Source organism: Sphaerodactylus townsendi, linkage group LG03 (genome assembly GCF_021028975.2).
Source record: "Sphaerodactylus townsendi isolate TG3544 linkage group LG03, MPM_Stown_v2.3, whole genome shotgun sequence".
Classification (NCBI taxonomy): domain Eukaryota; kingdom Metazoa; phylum Chordata; class Lepidosauria; order Squamata; family Sphaerodactylidae; genus Sphaerodactylus; species Sphaerodactylus townsendi.
In genome coordinates, this window is record NC_059427.1 from 71,123,525 (window position 1) to 71,140,697 (window position 17,173).

General features: G+C 41.8%; 1 protein-coding gene across 2 annotated transcripts in view; it reads left to right on the top strand.

Moving 5' to 3' along the window:
- Positions 1–2,240: 2,240 nt before the first annotated feature.
- The window catches only part of LOC125429949 (TRAF interacting protein), a 39,735-nt gene continuing 24,802 nt past the window's right edge, over positions 2,241–17,173 (top strand). Inside the window, exons 1-5 of one of the 2 annotated variants that reach the window (XM_048491563.1) lie at positions 2,241–2,598; positions 3,307–3,413; positions 5,596–5,653; positions 6,935–7,018; positions 14,526–14,565. In XM_048491563.1, the coding sequence (XP_048347520.1) occupies positions 3,316–3,413; positions 5,596–5,653; positions 6,935–7,018; positions 14,526–14,565 (280 nt within the window). In that variant the 5' untranslated portion in view covers positions 2,241–2,598; positions 3,307–3,315. The remainder of the gene's footprint in view (positions 2,599–3,306; positions 3,414–5,595; positions 5,654–6,934; positions 7,019–14,525; positions 14,566–17,173) is intronic. The other variant, XM_048491562.1, reaches the window with a different exon arrangement.

The window sequence follows — 17,173 nt, forward strand, 5'->3', positions numbered from 1 at the left end:
TCTGCCTCCTTAAGTCTAACAAGTCTACTCTAACAATATGTTTGAGTCCTGATGTAGGACGAGGTTTCTAGATACGGTAACTGACCATGCATTAAAGCAGCTGATAATGGCACCAAACAGAGGTGTAGTATTTCCAGATTTGATTCTGTATCAGAGACTAGGATCCTTACACAAGATTTAGATGCTGTTGCACTGACTTGGAACAGTGACCATGATACCATTACTTTTAGGATCCATGCCACTAGAATGATACCCCAAAGTCTAAAAAACAGTCACTTTACATTTCAAAAGGGGGAACTCGGCAAAAAATGAGGGGAATAGTAAAAAGTGAAGCAAGTCAAATCCCTCCAGGATGCCTAGAAGCTATCTAAAATTGTACTAATAGTGGCACAGATGGACTGTATACCTCAAGTCAAGAAAGGCACCCCTAAGTCTAAAAAGATGCCTGTGTGGTTAATATCCCAACATAAGGAAACCATAAAATGCAAAAAGGCTTCATTCAAAAAGTAGAAGGTTTGCCCAAATGAAGTGCACAGAAAGGAGCACACAGGTTCTGGAAAAGAAATGTAAGTGGATAATAAAGTGGGGGGGGGGGAGAGAATTTGAGCAGCAGGCAAAGAAACACTTCTTTATCCAACAATTAATTAAATTGTGGAATTAACTGCTAGTGGCTACAAGCACATATGGCCTTGAAAGGAGGCTAGGTAGAACCATGGAGGATAAATCCATCAATAGCTACTAGCCATAGTAAGGGAACCTCCATATTCAAAGACAGTAAAACAGGATCCTACACTAGATGGACCACTGGTCCAATCCAGTAGAGTTCTTCTCAAGCTCTTAACAACATTCCCTACCTAGTACCAACTTATCTCAACTCTGTACTCCCTGCAAGTTCACAAATGTTCCATTTCCAGAGCCGTAATTTCCCATGCTTTTCTTCAAGTCTGTTAGGTCCCTTTAAAACTGCCCTTATAACCCATTTTAGCAGCCAGTTGCTAACAAATTTTTAATGCAATTTCAGACACAATCGTTTTGTCTCCCAGCTGCTGATAGATTATTCTTACCTTCCACTCTATTGGTACCCCCAGGGTCAAGCCATTCTTGATTAAAACTACTGTCTCTCATTTCCAGTTTTTCCTTGTGCTTCTGAATTGCTTGCAGTGTGCTGCTTAAAATGTCTGGAGCACTTCCAAAAGGTCTGCTTCCCCGCTACACACACACCTTTTTCTGCAGTGCATTCTTTTTTGCCCCATTTTTTAACATTCTGAGATTTGCAATATAGCACCATAGCAATCCAACACATCCCAAGGTTGGTGATTAACACTGAATCGCTATATCACCAACATTCCTTTTTAAAAGGGGGTGGGGACAAAAAGGAACATGCTGAAGAAAAAAGTGGAGCTATTTAAAAAGGCCACAGTACCGCTGAGCCCTTTAGAGATCATTCATAGACAGACTGAAATCAGCTCTATGAAGCACCCATTTTTCTGTTGCTTTATTCAGAAACAGGCTGACAATAAATTACATGATCCAGTTCAGAATAGTAATCTGAAAGGAACATTGTTTTTCACCCCGTGTACAAGTTTCACAGTGTCAGCTCTCATCTCTTTTTATTCAAATCCTCAAAGCTGGGCAGAAGAGAAAATCTGCAGAATTCCAGGGAGAAAATGCTCCCTTCAGAGGTGCACATTTTGTTTTGTAAAGAGACCCACCCCACCCCAGGTCAGGCATAAGGACAACTGATATATAAGGAACAAACAAGAGCCTCTCCACGCCCTTCAATCACGTCTCATACGACGTTCAGCTGATCCTGTCCTCACATCCCACTGAAATTAAAGCCTGCTCAGTAAGACAGTTCCTGGGGAGGCGTTTTGCAAAAGGAGCGTAATCTGTTCGGTCACAACCAGCACCCCGCGGGTTACAAAACCTATTACAAATGTTGCTTTCTCTCACATTCCCTTTGCTTGACTGCTTCCCCCGTCCGAAGAATTTCCGCTGATTGACTTTTAAATCCCTGCCTCCTAACGTCTCCTGTCTTTCTAGGGAGAATTGGGCTGCTCCTCTTCCAGAAAAAGGGAAGGAGGCTCATTTCCAGAGTACGCAAACATATGACCGCTGCCTACACACACACACACACAAAATACTGAGGATAATAATGATATTATTGCTTTCTAAAATCCCGGAAGAGACTCGACGTTCCCCCAACGCCAACTTGTCTTTACCCTCGCCCTTTGGACTGCCGTCCCCGAAGGAACGGAACTTTGCCTTCCGCCCGCGACTGGGGCGCTTTTCACTGTAGCGTCACTTCCTGTCTCTGCCGGAAAGAGCTGAAAAAGGAACCGAATTTGAATCCGGTAATCAAGCGAGGCTTGGGAGCTTCACAGTGCTAAGTGGGGTTGAGCCTGGAATCGATTCTTACGTGCTGCTGTTTGGGACACGAGGGAGTTTGGCTTGTGGTTACTGCGAGGAGGAGCAGCCTCTGCCTTGCGTAGCTGCTTAACAGGTCGATATCAGCACGCGAAGTTCTGCCTGGGATAAGGGTGTAAAGATGGGAAATGCTTGACTTCTTCGTATGCAAGTTTTAAGGTACACCTCACAGTGAGTAACTCATGATTAATGTGTAGATAAGGTGGCCATGCAATGTTGAGTATCTCTGTTAATCTTGCAGTAAATGTTTCCCCCACTTCAGTGACTGGCTGTGGTAGTGGAAGGGCTCCAAAGGCAACAGAAGACTCTGAGGAGGGAAGGTTTCTGCGGGGCTGATTGTCCTCTTTTGGATAGGCAAGAGTTCTTTTTATAGGGAATACTCTTGGCTTGTGGTTGTGTTGGTTTGGGTACCAAGCAAAAATTGGACTGAAAGCTCACTGGGCTCAAGCCATGTCATTCAACCTAACCTTGTTAACAGGGTTATGATGAAAGGGGAAAATGAGATGATGTACTCTGCTACTTGGAGCAGGAATGGGATAGAAAAACATTAGTAGATAAAATTGGAGGAACCTCCCATCCTCATGGGGAAAAAAACACATGGGTTTGTATTGTGTGGGGTTGTGCATGTCTTCTATGGGAATTTTGCCACCTGTACTGGGTCTCCTGTTACTTCATCTGCAGAATGCTGAAACGTTAATATAGACTCTATTGTTTATATTGATCAGATGTATCAAGTGGTATGCAGAGGAGGAGGATTAGTATGGAGGTATACTCTTATTCTTCTGTTCTGTTATTGAGTGGCAACCATTCCAAGGTTGGGTTTCCTTCTACAGAGAGTAATTCAGTCATTGTACTGTGGTATTGTCTTTGATTTTGCAGTTGAAAAGGATGCCTATTCGTGCCCACTGTACCATTTGTTCTGACTTTTTTGACAATGAGAGGGATGTGGCTGCTATTCACTGTGGGCACACTTTTCACCATTTGTGGTGAGTATAACAAGATGGTAAGAGTGGTGGAGCAATGTCCTTGAAGAAGTACTGTTGCTGTTTTTCCTCATGTTTTTTCCTCACACTGAAATAATGCTTGGTGCCATTATACTTGTTTTGTTCTGTGCAATCTTGCTATATCCTGAAAACCAAGGATTATCAAAGGCATTGAGACATGCTTTTTGCGTGCCTGACATGGGGGTGGGGAGTGATGATCAAAAAAATACAGACATGAAAGCGAGAATATGTCCTCTAGGATTAGGGCAAGATGATCAGAGTTGTGGTCCTAATTAGGAGATGTTCTTAAACACCCCACTACAGAAAAAGAAAATACTGATCAAAACAGAGATATGGGAGCTCTAGTCTGCGTAGAATCAATACATTGGATGCCTCATTATCAGTGGAGGCACAGGTCACTAAGGCAACCAGGATGGTGTTTTTCCATCTGCGCCAGATCCAGCAACTGGTCCACTATCTAGTTCGCCCAAATCTTACCACTGTGATCCATGCAACAGTTACCTCCAGGTTAGACTACTACAGCACGCTCTATGCAGGGCTACACTTGAGACTGCTCTGGAAACTCCCAGCTGGCCAGAATGCAGGTCCTTTTGAGGATCCCTTGGAGAGCACATAGCCTACTAGCACCTTGCCAGTTGCAGTATTCCCAGATGGAATACTGAATCACATTCAAGGTTTTTGCTTTGATCTTTAAGGCTCTAAAAGGTCTGGGATCTTCATATCTGCAGGACTGCCTCTCCTGATACTGCCCCCCTCCCAGTGTTTCGCTTAGCTGGAGCCAACCTAGTGGTAGTCCCTGGCCCAAAGAACATCCAGCTGTCCTTGACCAGTGCTTGGGCCTTTCTGGCTCTGACCCAAACCTGATTGAACTCTCTAACAAGTGAGACCCAGGCTCTGCAGGATCTGATGCAATTCCACAGGGTCAGTAATACAGAGATATTCCACCAGGCCTACAGTTGAGGACAGCAACAGTTTTCTTTTAGCTGGCCTCCCTGCTCTGCCTTCCTTCCCCTTCTCTTTTGTTCTTTTTTATTATTATTAAATTTTTAAGTTTGCATTCTTTATCATTAAGTAGTTGTTTCTCCTTCTCCTCTGATCCCCCCCCCCCATTTTTGCAACTGTTGGGGCACCTTTATGTTTTTTATCTAGTGCGGGTTTTAATTGTAATTTTAATGTTGTAAGGCCCTCTGAGCCCGACTTGTCAGAAACTATGAGATGTGAATTAAATAAAGAAATCATCATCAACAACAAATCCATCATTCTAATAGCATATCTGGCAACAAGTGCTCTCCAGCATTTTCGGTCTGGGGCGAGTGTTTCGATCTCTTCCCATGCAAGAGGGGGAATATCGGTTGTGGTAGTATGGAAGGAATGCAGAGAAGCTATTTATAATCTTTTTTTCATGTTTCATAGCCAGCTGTCCTCAACAAGAGCCAGGACTTTTAAAATCCTGGCACCAGCCTGGTGGAACTGTCTTTCAAGTGAGACTTGGGCCCTGCAGGACTTAGCTCAGTTTTGCAAGACCTGTAAGACAGAGATGCTCCACTGGGCCTGTGGATGAGGGCAGTGACTGCTGTACATCAGTTGGCTTCCCTGCTGGACTCTCCCCGGCTGCTTGTTTATGCACTGTTTCTCTTATGCTATTATACCTAATTACTGCTGCTGCTTTTGTACCCCTTTAGTGTTGTAGATGTATTGTCAATCTCTGGTTTTATAGTTTTACATTGGTTGTATTGGCTTGTGTGCTCCATTTTATTCTATATCGAATATTGTTAGCTGCTCTAAGCCCAATCTTGTTGGGAAGAGTGGGATAAAAATGGAAATACTACTAGCAATAGTAACAGTACATATTGATCTCTGTGAAATGAGTTTGCAACTCCTCCTTCACTGTGTCAGTCATTTATTATTTTTCATGTTGCTGTGTCACAGATGCTTATCGTAGGCCTTTTTAAGACGTTCATCTAAGAGTCTGGAAGCAATATTAAAGCAGGGTAGCTAAATCTTTCTTTTAATCTGTATAGTAAATTGTGTGGGAATGAAAAAATAGAGCTGCGTGTTGCAGTGATATGTTGAATTGTCTTTATTGCTCAATATTAAAGTAAGCTCTTACATTTCTTTTTTTATATATCTGACCTAACTTATATCCAGTCTTTTGATCCTTTAGCCTCATCCAGTGGTTTGACACTGCCCCAAGTCGGACATGCCCACAGTGCAGAATTCAGGTAAATCTGAAGAGACTTTTAAGCATATAAACTGCTTTATGACAGTGCTGTACGTTTATATTGCTTGTGTAGTTGAGTGGACAGTGGCTGGCTCCAGGTATAAATTCCGCTTCAGATATCTGTGACTGTGGTGACCCATATCATAGAATCGTTATGGTGTCATTCATGCTTGTAATCATAAGTAATTTTGCTTATGAGTTAAAATAGTACAGAAATCTAGCTATAGCTAATTATCTCCCTCAAGCATAAAATGTGTATCAGGATATAACAACACAAATCTTAGAGAAAGTAAGGTGTGCATTGTTTACATGAAAGACTTGTGTATACTTAGGTGAGCTCTTGGGCTAGTGACCATAATGTAGTAGCTCTATTGATGTAGTAAAAATTGTAGCTGAGTCTTTAGTGTTAGCTTTTTCAGATTTCTTTGCCATATCGAATTGCCAGGAAATCTGAGCTTGCAGGTGCCAGGCTGCACGTGGCCTTTTTGCTTTGCTCCTGTCTCTTTCAGTCCTTGCCAGGTCTTGCCCCTTACTGCTCTTCTGACTTGTTGATTCTCTCTGTTCTTCACAGCGTCTTGCATCTCCGTTACCATGGAGTTATAACAAAATAACATCTTATGTAGCAGTAACTATGCAATTAGCTAGTGTCATGACTGTATATAATACTTAAAACACAAAGCTGTAGCTGCATGGGGGAGGTGGGGAGAACTATCAAATTCAATTTCAATGATTTTTTTTCATAAAGCAAGCAGCATGTAGTTGGATTTGGCACAGCATGAGCTCAGCCTCAGCTGCTGAGCTGAAGCTGCCAAAGAACAAACTGCACTCATTTCCAAGGTGCTTTGGGGGTTTTTTTTGTTGTTGTCAAAATTCCAAGCTCTGTGTTGGAATGATGGCTGCAAATTTGGAAAGTCTCTTAGTGGAATGATGAGCCAAAGGGTTTCATAATAGTATTAGCCATGTGAAAGATATCATCTGCTATCGAGTGTCACTTCAGCACGCTAGACAGGATACATTAATATCCCTTTCTGTGCGTGATCTACCAAATGATTGTCATTCTTGCAAATCCTCTACTATAAAATCAGGCTTTCTTATTTTACATCCAGGGAACTTTAGTTTTTATATATCTTCTGAAAAGTCAATCTTTGCCTTGCCTTTCAATAAGGTGGCACATATTGAATTTTATCCTTCCTTGCACTTGGAGAAGTTCTGCACTTAGCTACCCATTGTTTTATGATTTCAATTCACAATTATGTCTTTGTTTTTTCTATTTTGCATTTAGGTTAGCAAAAGACATATAATCAACAAACTCTTCTTTGATGTTGCCCTGGAGGAGCAGTCAAGCCTGGATGCAGAAAGTCTACAGGTAGAATTGCATGCAGTAACTTATGTCTGTAATTAGGGTTAATTACCCCCCCCCTTTCAATTGGACATGAGATGTTATTGCTTCAGGGGAGGTCAAATGTGCTTCTGGATGCATTCCTTAATTCTGTGTGTGATTGGGTTCTATGATCTGCTCAGTTTTAAGCACTTCTGCACTTTAAGCACTGAAATAAAAGCTTTCAGGAAATTCTTCTAAACCAAAAGGAACTCCTGGTTGCCAAAACTCTAGCCCAGCCCCAATCAGAGTCTCCCTCCAGCCCTGCAAGAGTAGCTAGGGCTTAATTGGTAGCAGGTTGACACTAACACACCAAGGCACTGGTATGGAAGCAAAGAACAAACTGGAAAAGGTTGAAAAGTTTATTTAAAACAAGTACCAAGTAATGCAAGTAAAATGAAAAACTGGGAAACAAAAGAACAAAACTCCTACTCCCTCAGCCAGGGAAATAACTGCAGACTTCTAGCAACAGGTTCAGGCACAAGACATAAATTCAAGAGTTTACCTTCCTGGCTCAACCCTATCCAGATGGGCCTGAGCAATCTAGCCCTCCCTTGTCCAAAGGTCTAGATAGTGCCCTCAAACCTGCACTAAGGCTTTTCCAGGAGTACACATTGGTCCTAATTCCTTCCCCTCATACCCCACATTGGTATTAATCTTCACCCATTTAGAATGCAGGAAGGTTTACTCTGACCATTGCCCCCCTCCCTGCTGAATGACACAGCAATTCATTCTACCAGGGGCAACAGGAAATTTTCTGCAGCTGGCCATTAGCACTTGGGCCTCAGGAAAGGGAGTTATCACTTTGGAATGTGAAGCAATTAGCCTGTTCAAATATGTCCGGGCAAGCCTAAAACAAGTAGAAGACCAAAAGAAGGTTCAATAAAATAAGAGGCTTTTAAAAAAACAACGTTTATTTATTTGTTTATAATGATCATTCACAAGTTTATCTGTCTTCTGAACAGTTAGGATACAAGGCACGTCATAGATTAAAAACCATATAAAACACAAATCTTAAGACATCAACCTATTGAAGCTGCCAATAGAAACCTTATAAATGACATCCATAAGAGTCCCATGTCCTTAAGAACCAATAGACTGAGGAAGCCATCAAGAAACTCTAGATGTTCTCTTAACAACCCTTGCAAAACTGCAGGAGAGATAGGAGCTCCCTGACTTGTTTTGGAAGGCTGTTTTCAGGGTCAAGCAGCTATTGAGAAAGTCCTCAAGCAAGCACCGGAGGAGCATAGTCCCACGGTTTGGGAGAACTAACAGGAACTGCTATGTCTTATGATAAGATGGCACACATTGAGTTGTACTGTTGCCATTCCACATTCACATAGCATTCACTTCATTTGCCATTAAATATTGTATGGATCAGGGTAACTGAGTTCTAAGAATGCCAGCTGTTCAAGTTGTCTTCAGATGAGAGTGAGAGAAGGTGGCTTGGAATCTTTGCAATTACTATTAGACAGAAGCATTTCAACAAAATGTCAAAACTGGAGCGTAAGGTGTTTATAAGAGGAAGAGCTTTGGTTCTAAAAGGAAAAAAACAGCAAACAAATCTGTACCTTAACAATATTCTGTTACAATTTTGTGGGAAAGTATATAAGAAATACTGTTCTGGAGGGTTTTCTGGGCTGTGTGGCCATGGTCTTGTGGATTTTGTTCCTAACGTTTCGCCTGCATCTGTGGCTGGCATCTTCAGAGGTGTATCACAGAGAAAAGTCTGTTTCTCACAGTGACCTCCAGAACCAGTTGAATCCGGCCATGAAAGCCTTCGACAATATAAGAAATAATTACAGTTCAGTCCTCAGCAGAGTTATTCCAGTCTAGGTCTACTGAAATCAGGGGGCTTAGACTGGAGTAACTCTGTATAAGTCTGCACTATAATCTAGGAATTAATTCATATCAGTCCTTTAATGTTTAGTACTGTGAGCTGGCAATGAAAATCCTGCATGGAAAACTACATGTGTTCTCTTGACAATAATTTAATCTTAGCTAAATGCTATTTCCTTTATTTTGAAACCATTGGGAGAGAAAACACCATTGACCTTGGTATAATGGGACTCTTCTACCCTCTTGTGTTGGAAGTAGGCATCTGCAGTGGTTGCCATAATGAGCATTGCCATGACAACAAGGTGCATATGTGCATGCAGGACCAAAAAAACAAAAAAGGGGCACAATGGGACCAAGTACAGAAAGCAGGGATGTGTTTACAAAGCTGAGGAAAGTCCCAGGTTTGCAGAAAACTCCACAAAATAATTCCTTCAAAAAGAGAAGCAGTGTGTGGACTTGAGAGTACAATCACAACTTCAAAAAAATTCCAGCATAGGTTGAGGTCTCTGAAGATCACAGCAGGCATTATAAAGTTGCCTAGCAACTCCATACATTCAGGTATTTGAAAAAAAATACAGTAGCCCACAGGAGGGGGAGAAAGCAACAGCAGGGTGGTTGCGGGGAGGGAGCAGAAAGCACTGGTGGCAATGGGGGGAGGAGAAGGAAATGCCAACAGGGAGGGAGAGGATGGGCAGCAGCAGGGAGAGGTAAGGAAAGGCAGTGGAAACAGGGTGGGGGTGTGCAAGAGGAAGTGAGAACCAGTTGGGATGCAGTTTCCCTTCTCCCGTGAATTCTTGCATTTCACTTGAGCGTGTATGATTCCATATAAATGGAATAAATGTATAATTCCCTGAGGGTAGTAATAGTTCCATCAAACATGAAACTAATGCTCATAAAGAAGAGATTAAAAGCAAGTGTCTATACTTCTTGAACAGTTTTGGCTCTAAAAATAGTATAAAGCCCATCTGGACAGTGGTCGGGCAGCTCAGCCAGCTCCTCCTTGGCCGCCGCCTCTGCCATGGCCCAGCAGCAGGTGAGCAGCCAGCAGAAGGCTCTGATGCTGGAGCTGAAGGGGCTGCAGGAGGAGCCAGTTGAAGGTTTCCTCATCACCCTGGTGGATGAGTCCGACCTCTACAACTGGGAGGTCATTTGGAGTACTGTGTTCAGTTCTGGTCGCCACGTCTCAAAAAGGATATCGAAGAGATAGAAAAAGTGCAGAGAAGAGCAATGAGGATGATTGAGGGACTGGAGCACCTTCCTTATGAGGAGAGGCTGCAGCGTTTGGGACTCTTTAGTTTGGAGAGGAGACGTCTGAGGGGGGATATGATTGAAGTCTATAAAATTATGCATGGGGTAGAAAATGTTGACAGAGAGAATTTTTTCTCTCTTTCTCACAATACTAGAACCAGGGGGCATTCATCGAAAATGCTGGGGGGAAGAATTAGGACTAATAAAAGGAAACATTTCTTCACGCAATGGTGTGATTGGTGTTTGGAATATGCTGCCACGGGAGGTGGTGATGGCCACTAACCTGGATAGCTTTAAAAGGGGGCTTGTACAGATTTATGGAGGAGAAGTCAATCTATGGCTACCAATGTTGATCCCCCTTGATCTGAGATTGCAAATGCCTTAACAGACCAGGTGCTCAGGAGCAACAGCCGCAGAAGGCAATTGCTTTCACATCCTGCATGTGAGCTCCCAAAGGCCACAGTGGTTGGCCACTGTGAGTAGCAGAGAGCTGGACTAGATGGACTGTGGTCTGATCCAGCTGACTTGTTCTTATGTTCTTATAAGACATAGTGGGCCAGATCTTCTGATTGGCCAACACCACAAGGGCAAAAATGTTGGTCCTCTGAAAGCTTCTGGTATCTACTGTGGAGATGTTCAGGGAGAAAGGATTGAAAGTGAAGGCTAGTAAATGCCTTTCTTAAGGTGGCATTAGAGCAGTGGTGGTGAATCTATGGCACTCCAGATGTTCATGGACTACAATTCCCATCAGCCAATTGGCCATGCTGGCAGGGACTTATGGGAATCATAGTCCATGAACATCTGGGGTACTAGAGTTGAACACCCCTGAGCTAGATATTGGGAATAGATTTTATTTTTCTTGGATGTAGGATACCACATTGACAATTTCTAGCCAGTAGCCCTTTCGATATCTTGGAGAGCATCCATTTTAAACCACTCACAAATTTTATTGGTTTCCCATGGTTTAGCTGTCTCAGTTGATGGCAGAGAATATAATTGTAAACTGGGAGTTAATAAATTGGTCCATTTATTACCCTTCACAAGATGCCAATAACAGAACTTGACTTAGTGGTTCTCAGAGATTTTTTTTTTTGTAATAAATTAGCAATCTGAGATCAATCCTTGTGAAAATGGCAGGTAGACCCACCTCCAACCTTAAAAGTGTAGCTGAGGTAACCTGGGGAAGACCCAGGATCTTCCTCAGAAATTTGTTCGGAATAGTTTCTAGCTGTTCTACCAGACTCAAATTCCATTCCCATGTTTCTGCCCCATAGAGAAGTTGGCCAATTACCTTGTTCTGGAATATTTTAAGAGCTGGTGCAACTAGCTGGTGGCCCATTAAGTAATAAAATTTTAATAAGATGTCTATTGTGCTTCGTGCTGTGATAAGTTTTGCCTTGGCCTGCTATATTAAGGTAGACTGTAGGTTTATACCCAGATATCTGAAGGATGAACTTTGTTCTGTTTTGTGTCCTTGAATAGTCCATTTATGCTTGGTTATATTATTTCCGAAAATTACTATTTTAGTTTTACTATCAGTAATTCTTAGCTCAGTCGTCTCACAATATTCTGCCAACCTCAATTGTTATGGTGACGATTCTGGCAACAGGGAGCCATGACCTGCTGCCTCCAGCGCCGGTACTTAGTGCCCTGCCTCTTTGGCCAGAGGGGAGCAGCAGTAACCTAGAGGAAATTCAGCAAAAAAAATAAATCTATACATTGGGGGGCGGGGAGCAGTTTAGGGAAAAATACCAACCTGCGTTTCTCCTGTTCTATGGATCTTAGCTCCTTTTTTCCTTCATTTTCACATCCTTCCCCATCCTGTGTGGACCATGTGGCAAGAGATCCCTCCACCAAACATCTTGATTCTTGCATCCTTCCTCAGCCCATCACTGCATTCTGATTTTTCTTTTTTCTGAAAGAAAGATGCTTCCCCACCCCCCTTTCCCCTCTCCTCTTCAGGAGCATTCACAACACAACCAGGCTTGCTCTTTGTTTAGGTTCTTGAGTTAAACACAGTCTCAGAGCAAACAGGCATTGGTTTTTGTAAGAATTTTCAGTGTTTTAGTGATGAGCTGTAGAGAAAATCGGTCTGGAAAAAACAATTATCTTGTGAATAAGTCTCTTCATCCATGTTTCCCTTATTCTGTTAGAATATTTTCTGAGTTGTAGTTTTCCTCCATTCTCCAATGAAGTCCTATTCCGACAGCTGAAGCATTCCACAATGAAAAGCTATTATGGATAAGGATTTTTGAGAGTTAAATGCCTGCGTGTTTCGACAAAAGCTTTCCCTTCCTGCTTTTTCATGTCTTGGCTACAAGTGTGGTCTATTAACAACAAAGGCTGAAAGACTGTACCAGTGAATGATAATACTAGCATACTTGGGTAGCCCAAGAAAAGGGCTGTAGAGTGCTCGGAATTGCTTTAACATGTCATGTGTTGAAAACCACATTTCTTTTCAGGATATATAGAAAACTGTTGTGTGATTCCTGTTGCAACATCCTACAGCAGGACATCAAAACAGTTGAGAATGTAACGCTCAGTATACCTAGAAATATCCTTTCATGATCCAGTTTTCATCTCTGGAAAATATACATGTTCTTCATGAGAGATAGGGTTATTTTACTAAATTTTTATCCCTCCCTTCCTACAAGGAGCACTGGGCAGGGGACATCAAATGAAGGAGGGAAAATTGGTGTTCCCAAAACTTCTGCCAGACCTACACAACATTTTGCTTTTTCTCATAAATTTTGAACTATGCCCCATCCATAATTCATGCATGACATTATTCTTTTTGCTGACCCAAAGTGAGCCCTTGGCTGCTTCTATATCTGCAGCTTCTGGAACCAGAATAACCTGGGAGAGACTTTGTTCCCATTCTCTGTCATTCCAAATCCATCACCACTTTCCCCCTCCATCTTTTACTCCAGGATTACTCCCTCCAATTCTTCTACCTTGACACAAGTATACCAATGGAGGCAGGTACCAGCTCTGCTCTCCTCCCTCCTGAATCTCCCTTTCTGTAAATGGTTGGACTCTCATCTGGTTTATATTGCTAGCCTTCCTGTAAAACATATCTCTTTACTTTCTATTTTTGGTAGAATGTTCAGATGTTCTTGGCATTGCAGACATATGGAGAAATGGGGAAGCCTCAAAATCCCCAGTGCACACACCCAAGCCTACATACAGCCAAACTATTTCTATAACTATATTTCACTCATTAATTGAATGTCTATACTTTGACCATAAAGGGGTTCCTGAGATCTATCTTTTGTTTTCTGAACTCTTCTGCTTGGCAGTAGGATTCCACAGATCTGCAGTGTTCTAGAATTCACCATGAATGACACTATTTCAGTGTCTTGGGCGGATTCCACATGGGCCAGAAACAGCAGTGTGAAAACAGTGTAAAATGGTTTACACCATTTTCACACTGCTGTTTTTGGCGCATGCGGAATCTGCCACAATGTCTTAGCACAGTTTAAGTACCTCTGGCATTTTTGCCTTTCTGTTACATTTGATTTTTTCCATACTTATTGAATCTGCTGCGGATATGTCCCCCACCAAATATATATCTACCAAAAAGAAAGGGCTGTTTTCTACCAATCTCTATCTACTATGTTGGATCTTGTTAGTGTCACAAGTGCTGTCCCGTTTAGTATGCTGCGTTCTTTCTCTTCCAGTATTAAATATGTTATGTGCTTTCTTGGCACTTCTTCCTCAACTTGGTTCCAGTCAGCTTATCATTGCCTTTTCATCAGCTGCTGCAATAAGTCAACATCTGTATCCAAACTCATTTAAATGATTATTAAATCCTTTCGTTTGATACTGGCTCAAACACTTTAGTATAGCTCTGTCCAAAAGCATGTGTAAATTGGTTATTGCTTATTAGACTGTATTCATATATTGATGTTACAACACTTATAACACTTATGCACACAAGTGTATTATTCTTTAGCTACCAATATAAGTGGCACATATTTAGTAATTAAATTCTGTCTGTCAGGATCCCCAGCTTTATTACCTTGTTAAAATGGTATGGAAATTCTTCCACAATGTCTTTCCTGTGAGACTCCTAAAGCTGTTCACCAAAAACATAATGACAATGTGAGAAACAAGAATAACAAAGATAAGACAAAACAGAGTTTTTTCTTGAAATCTTCTGCCTTGAAGTTTTGCCAGATTTGATGCGTTTGTGCACATGTACACACAAACAATCTGTTCTAGTTTAATACTGTCATATTTATTATTAGATGATCCAGCTTTTAATTGTCCATCATATTTGGACACTCCTCATGTGAAGAGTGTTTGTATAAGATTGAATAGAGTTACTTAGCAGTATTTCTAAACTATACTGAAGGTTTTGAGTTGTGGTGCGAACTAATTCGGTTCTCTGTGTACTGTATTTCAGAATGAATTGGACAGGGTGAAAGCCCAGCTAACTTTGAAAGGTGAGTTGGAAAATAGAGTTTTCTTATACATCGAGATCTGTAAGGAAAACTAGGAGTAACCAGTTGGTTTGTGTAGTGGTTTTATTCTTAAAGCTGTATTTCAGATTGAGAAATGGAGATAAAGCTCAGCCCATTGGCTGAAAGGCTTTGGGGCCCTTTCTGACCAGGGCTGAAGGGGCTATGCTCAGCTGTACGGTTTCTATGTGGCCCAGCAAAGATTTGAACTAAAATATGCCAAAAGCTGAAAATTACTGCCTTTTTTGAAGCAATTCTTAGCTACCTAATGTAAGTGGTTCTTTTGTGGAAAACTGCAACAGGGTTGCATACAACTGAGAAGCCACATAGGAGATTGGAAAGCAGGGGGAAAGAGGATTTAGTCAGATGTCCAAATGACAGTCCATGTGTCTGCTTCCATTGTCCCACTGCCATAAAGAGCACAGTAAGCCTTAATTTTTGAAATGGTTTATGGAAGCAGGTTAGTGAAAACCTTGGAGATTAGTTAATAGCTTTAAGGCAGTGTCTGTAGGCAACTTGCCTTGAATGTGAGTAATAAGCAGTGAAAAGAAAATGTCACTTGGTTTGAATGATAGCAGTCTTAAATCATGAGATGGCTGTCTGATTCGAAAGAACTTTGCTCATCACTGAATGTTGTTGCCTTTCCCTGAACGTACAGATTAAGAAGCCAAAAATACGTTAAGGTTTTTTTCTATCTAAAACAAAGAAGGGTTTGAATACTTTTCCCCATGTATTTGTAACTGGTGCTGTTATCAGATCAGCCCATGGTGGGTTGAGAGAGCCCTGTTTTCCAGCTCGACTTTTCAGCCAACCCTTGGGGTGCCTAGCAGTGCAGTGCCAAGATGAGAAACCCATCTCTGCATTGGCTAATGTAGCCACAAGAACAAAAATCTTGTCTGGATTTCCTTTTGTCCAATATCTGCCTTGCAAAATAGCCTGCCACTCCCTTCCTAAAGGGATTAAAGCACAGGTGTCAAACTCACAGCCCTCCAGATGTTATGGACTACTCCATAACATACTCCATAACATCTGGAGGGCCGTGAGTTTGACACCTGTGGATTAAAGGAAAGACAATACCTGTATTGTGGGAGCACGCTCCCACCTCCAGCCCTGAACTATCTGCCTCGCTAAAGACAAAGAACTTGCTAATGTGTTTGCTCCTAATGTCCCTGCCAGTACAGCGCTCATCTTAACTTCTTCCACAGACTAATTTTTCTCTGAAGACCACCTTCTTTACATTCCCATTGTTTTTCAGATGTGATTGAGTCAGCTCAGGCACTCCCTGGCTTATCCTTTAACACCAAGTGCCCAAACATTAATTTCAAATGCTGCACTTATCAATTTGAGCATCATTGCTCAAGTTGATCACTTTTCTTTTGTCTTTCCCCAGAAAGTCAAGGCTCCCTTTTGTCTTAGGAGATGAAGGGTCGTTCTGCAAAACACTGCGGGTCCCTTATTTCCTATAAGTAGCCCCCTCTCCCAATAACCAGTGTTCAATATATCTGGACAACTCTCTGTTAATATTGTCACCAATGCATTGCTTCTCCCACCAGAGCTAGTGCAGGTCACTCAGGTCTGTTCATCAGACCTAAAGCCAATTCAGGATCTGGTATAGTATTACCCCCAAAATTCCCCCAATTCCCTACAGCTGTCTCCAAATGTAATCCCCTCAACACTACTTATATCCTAGGACTGTGTGGGTTCTGCTGCTTTGATTATTGTGTGTTTGTATGTTTATTATTTTCCCTTTAATAAAACTGTTAAACTTTGTTTTGCTTTCCTGTGGATTTCTTGCAAAAGCAACTTTTTGTATATATAGGCAACCAAGATTCCGAGTTGGCCCGACCTCTCGCTAAGCAAAAAGTCTGCTCTCGCTAATTCTGCAACCCTAAAAGGGACAGACTCCCACCACTTTGGGTAACAGTGCAACCTCAAAATAATACTAGCGATACTGTAATACTTTGCTACGCTGAATTTAGCAGTACATTGATCCTCACCCATTTTTCTAAGTGACCCTTGTCATGATGCAAAGAGTGTATTTGCTTATGGTTCTAGGTTTGTGACATAATTTTGCCTTTCGTGCAGTACTGTGAGAGACCTTGATGGTAGTGTAGATACATAAACTGGAGTAGTGTTTGTTTGTGTATTTACCTGCTACCACACCCAGTTGCAGAAGTGGTTGTACTAGTGAGTGACAAAAATAAAAACAGATCAATACAGTAGAATAGTGTTGGTACTCTCACCATTCACAACAGCCTCCAACAGTCTTCCCAATGTGCACCAGCACACAGGAATTCACATTGCAAGAACAAAATATAGCACCTTCCAAAGCCAGGAATCAAACATTTGGTTCCCAAAAGTGTTTAGTTTGTGATTAATGCTGGTTTCTTGAACAACAGCCCAGTGTGCCTGTTTGTTTTGATCTCAAGAGTGAAGTGGTGGCTATTGTGCTGGTGTTGGTAGTATTAAAGTATGGAGCTTTGAATTAAGGTATAGAGTTGCTCTGGAACCAAAGAAAGGCTTGCAGTTTACTGGAGCTATAACAAAGATTTTTTGATGTGGCATTGTGTTTTAATTCTCAGATTCAGTGATG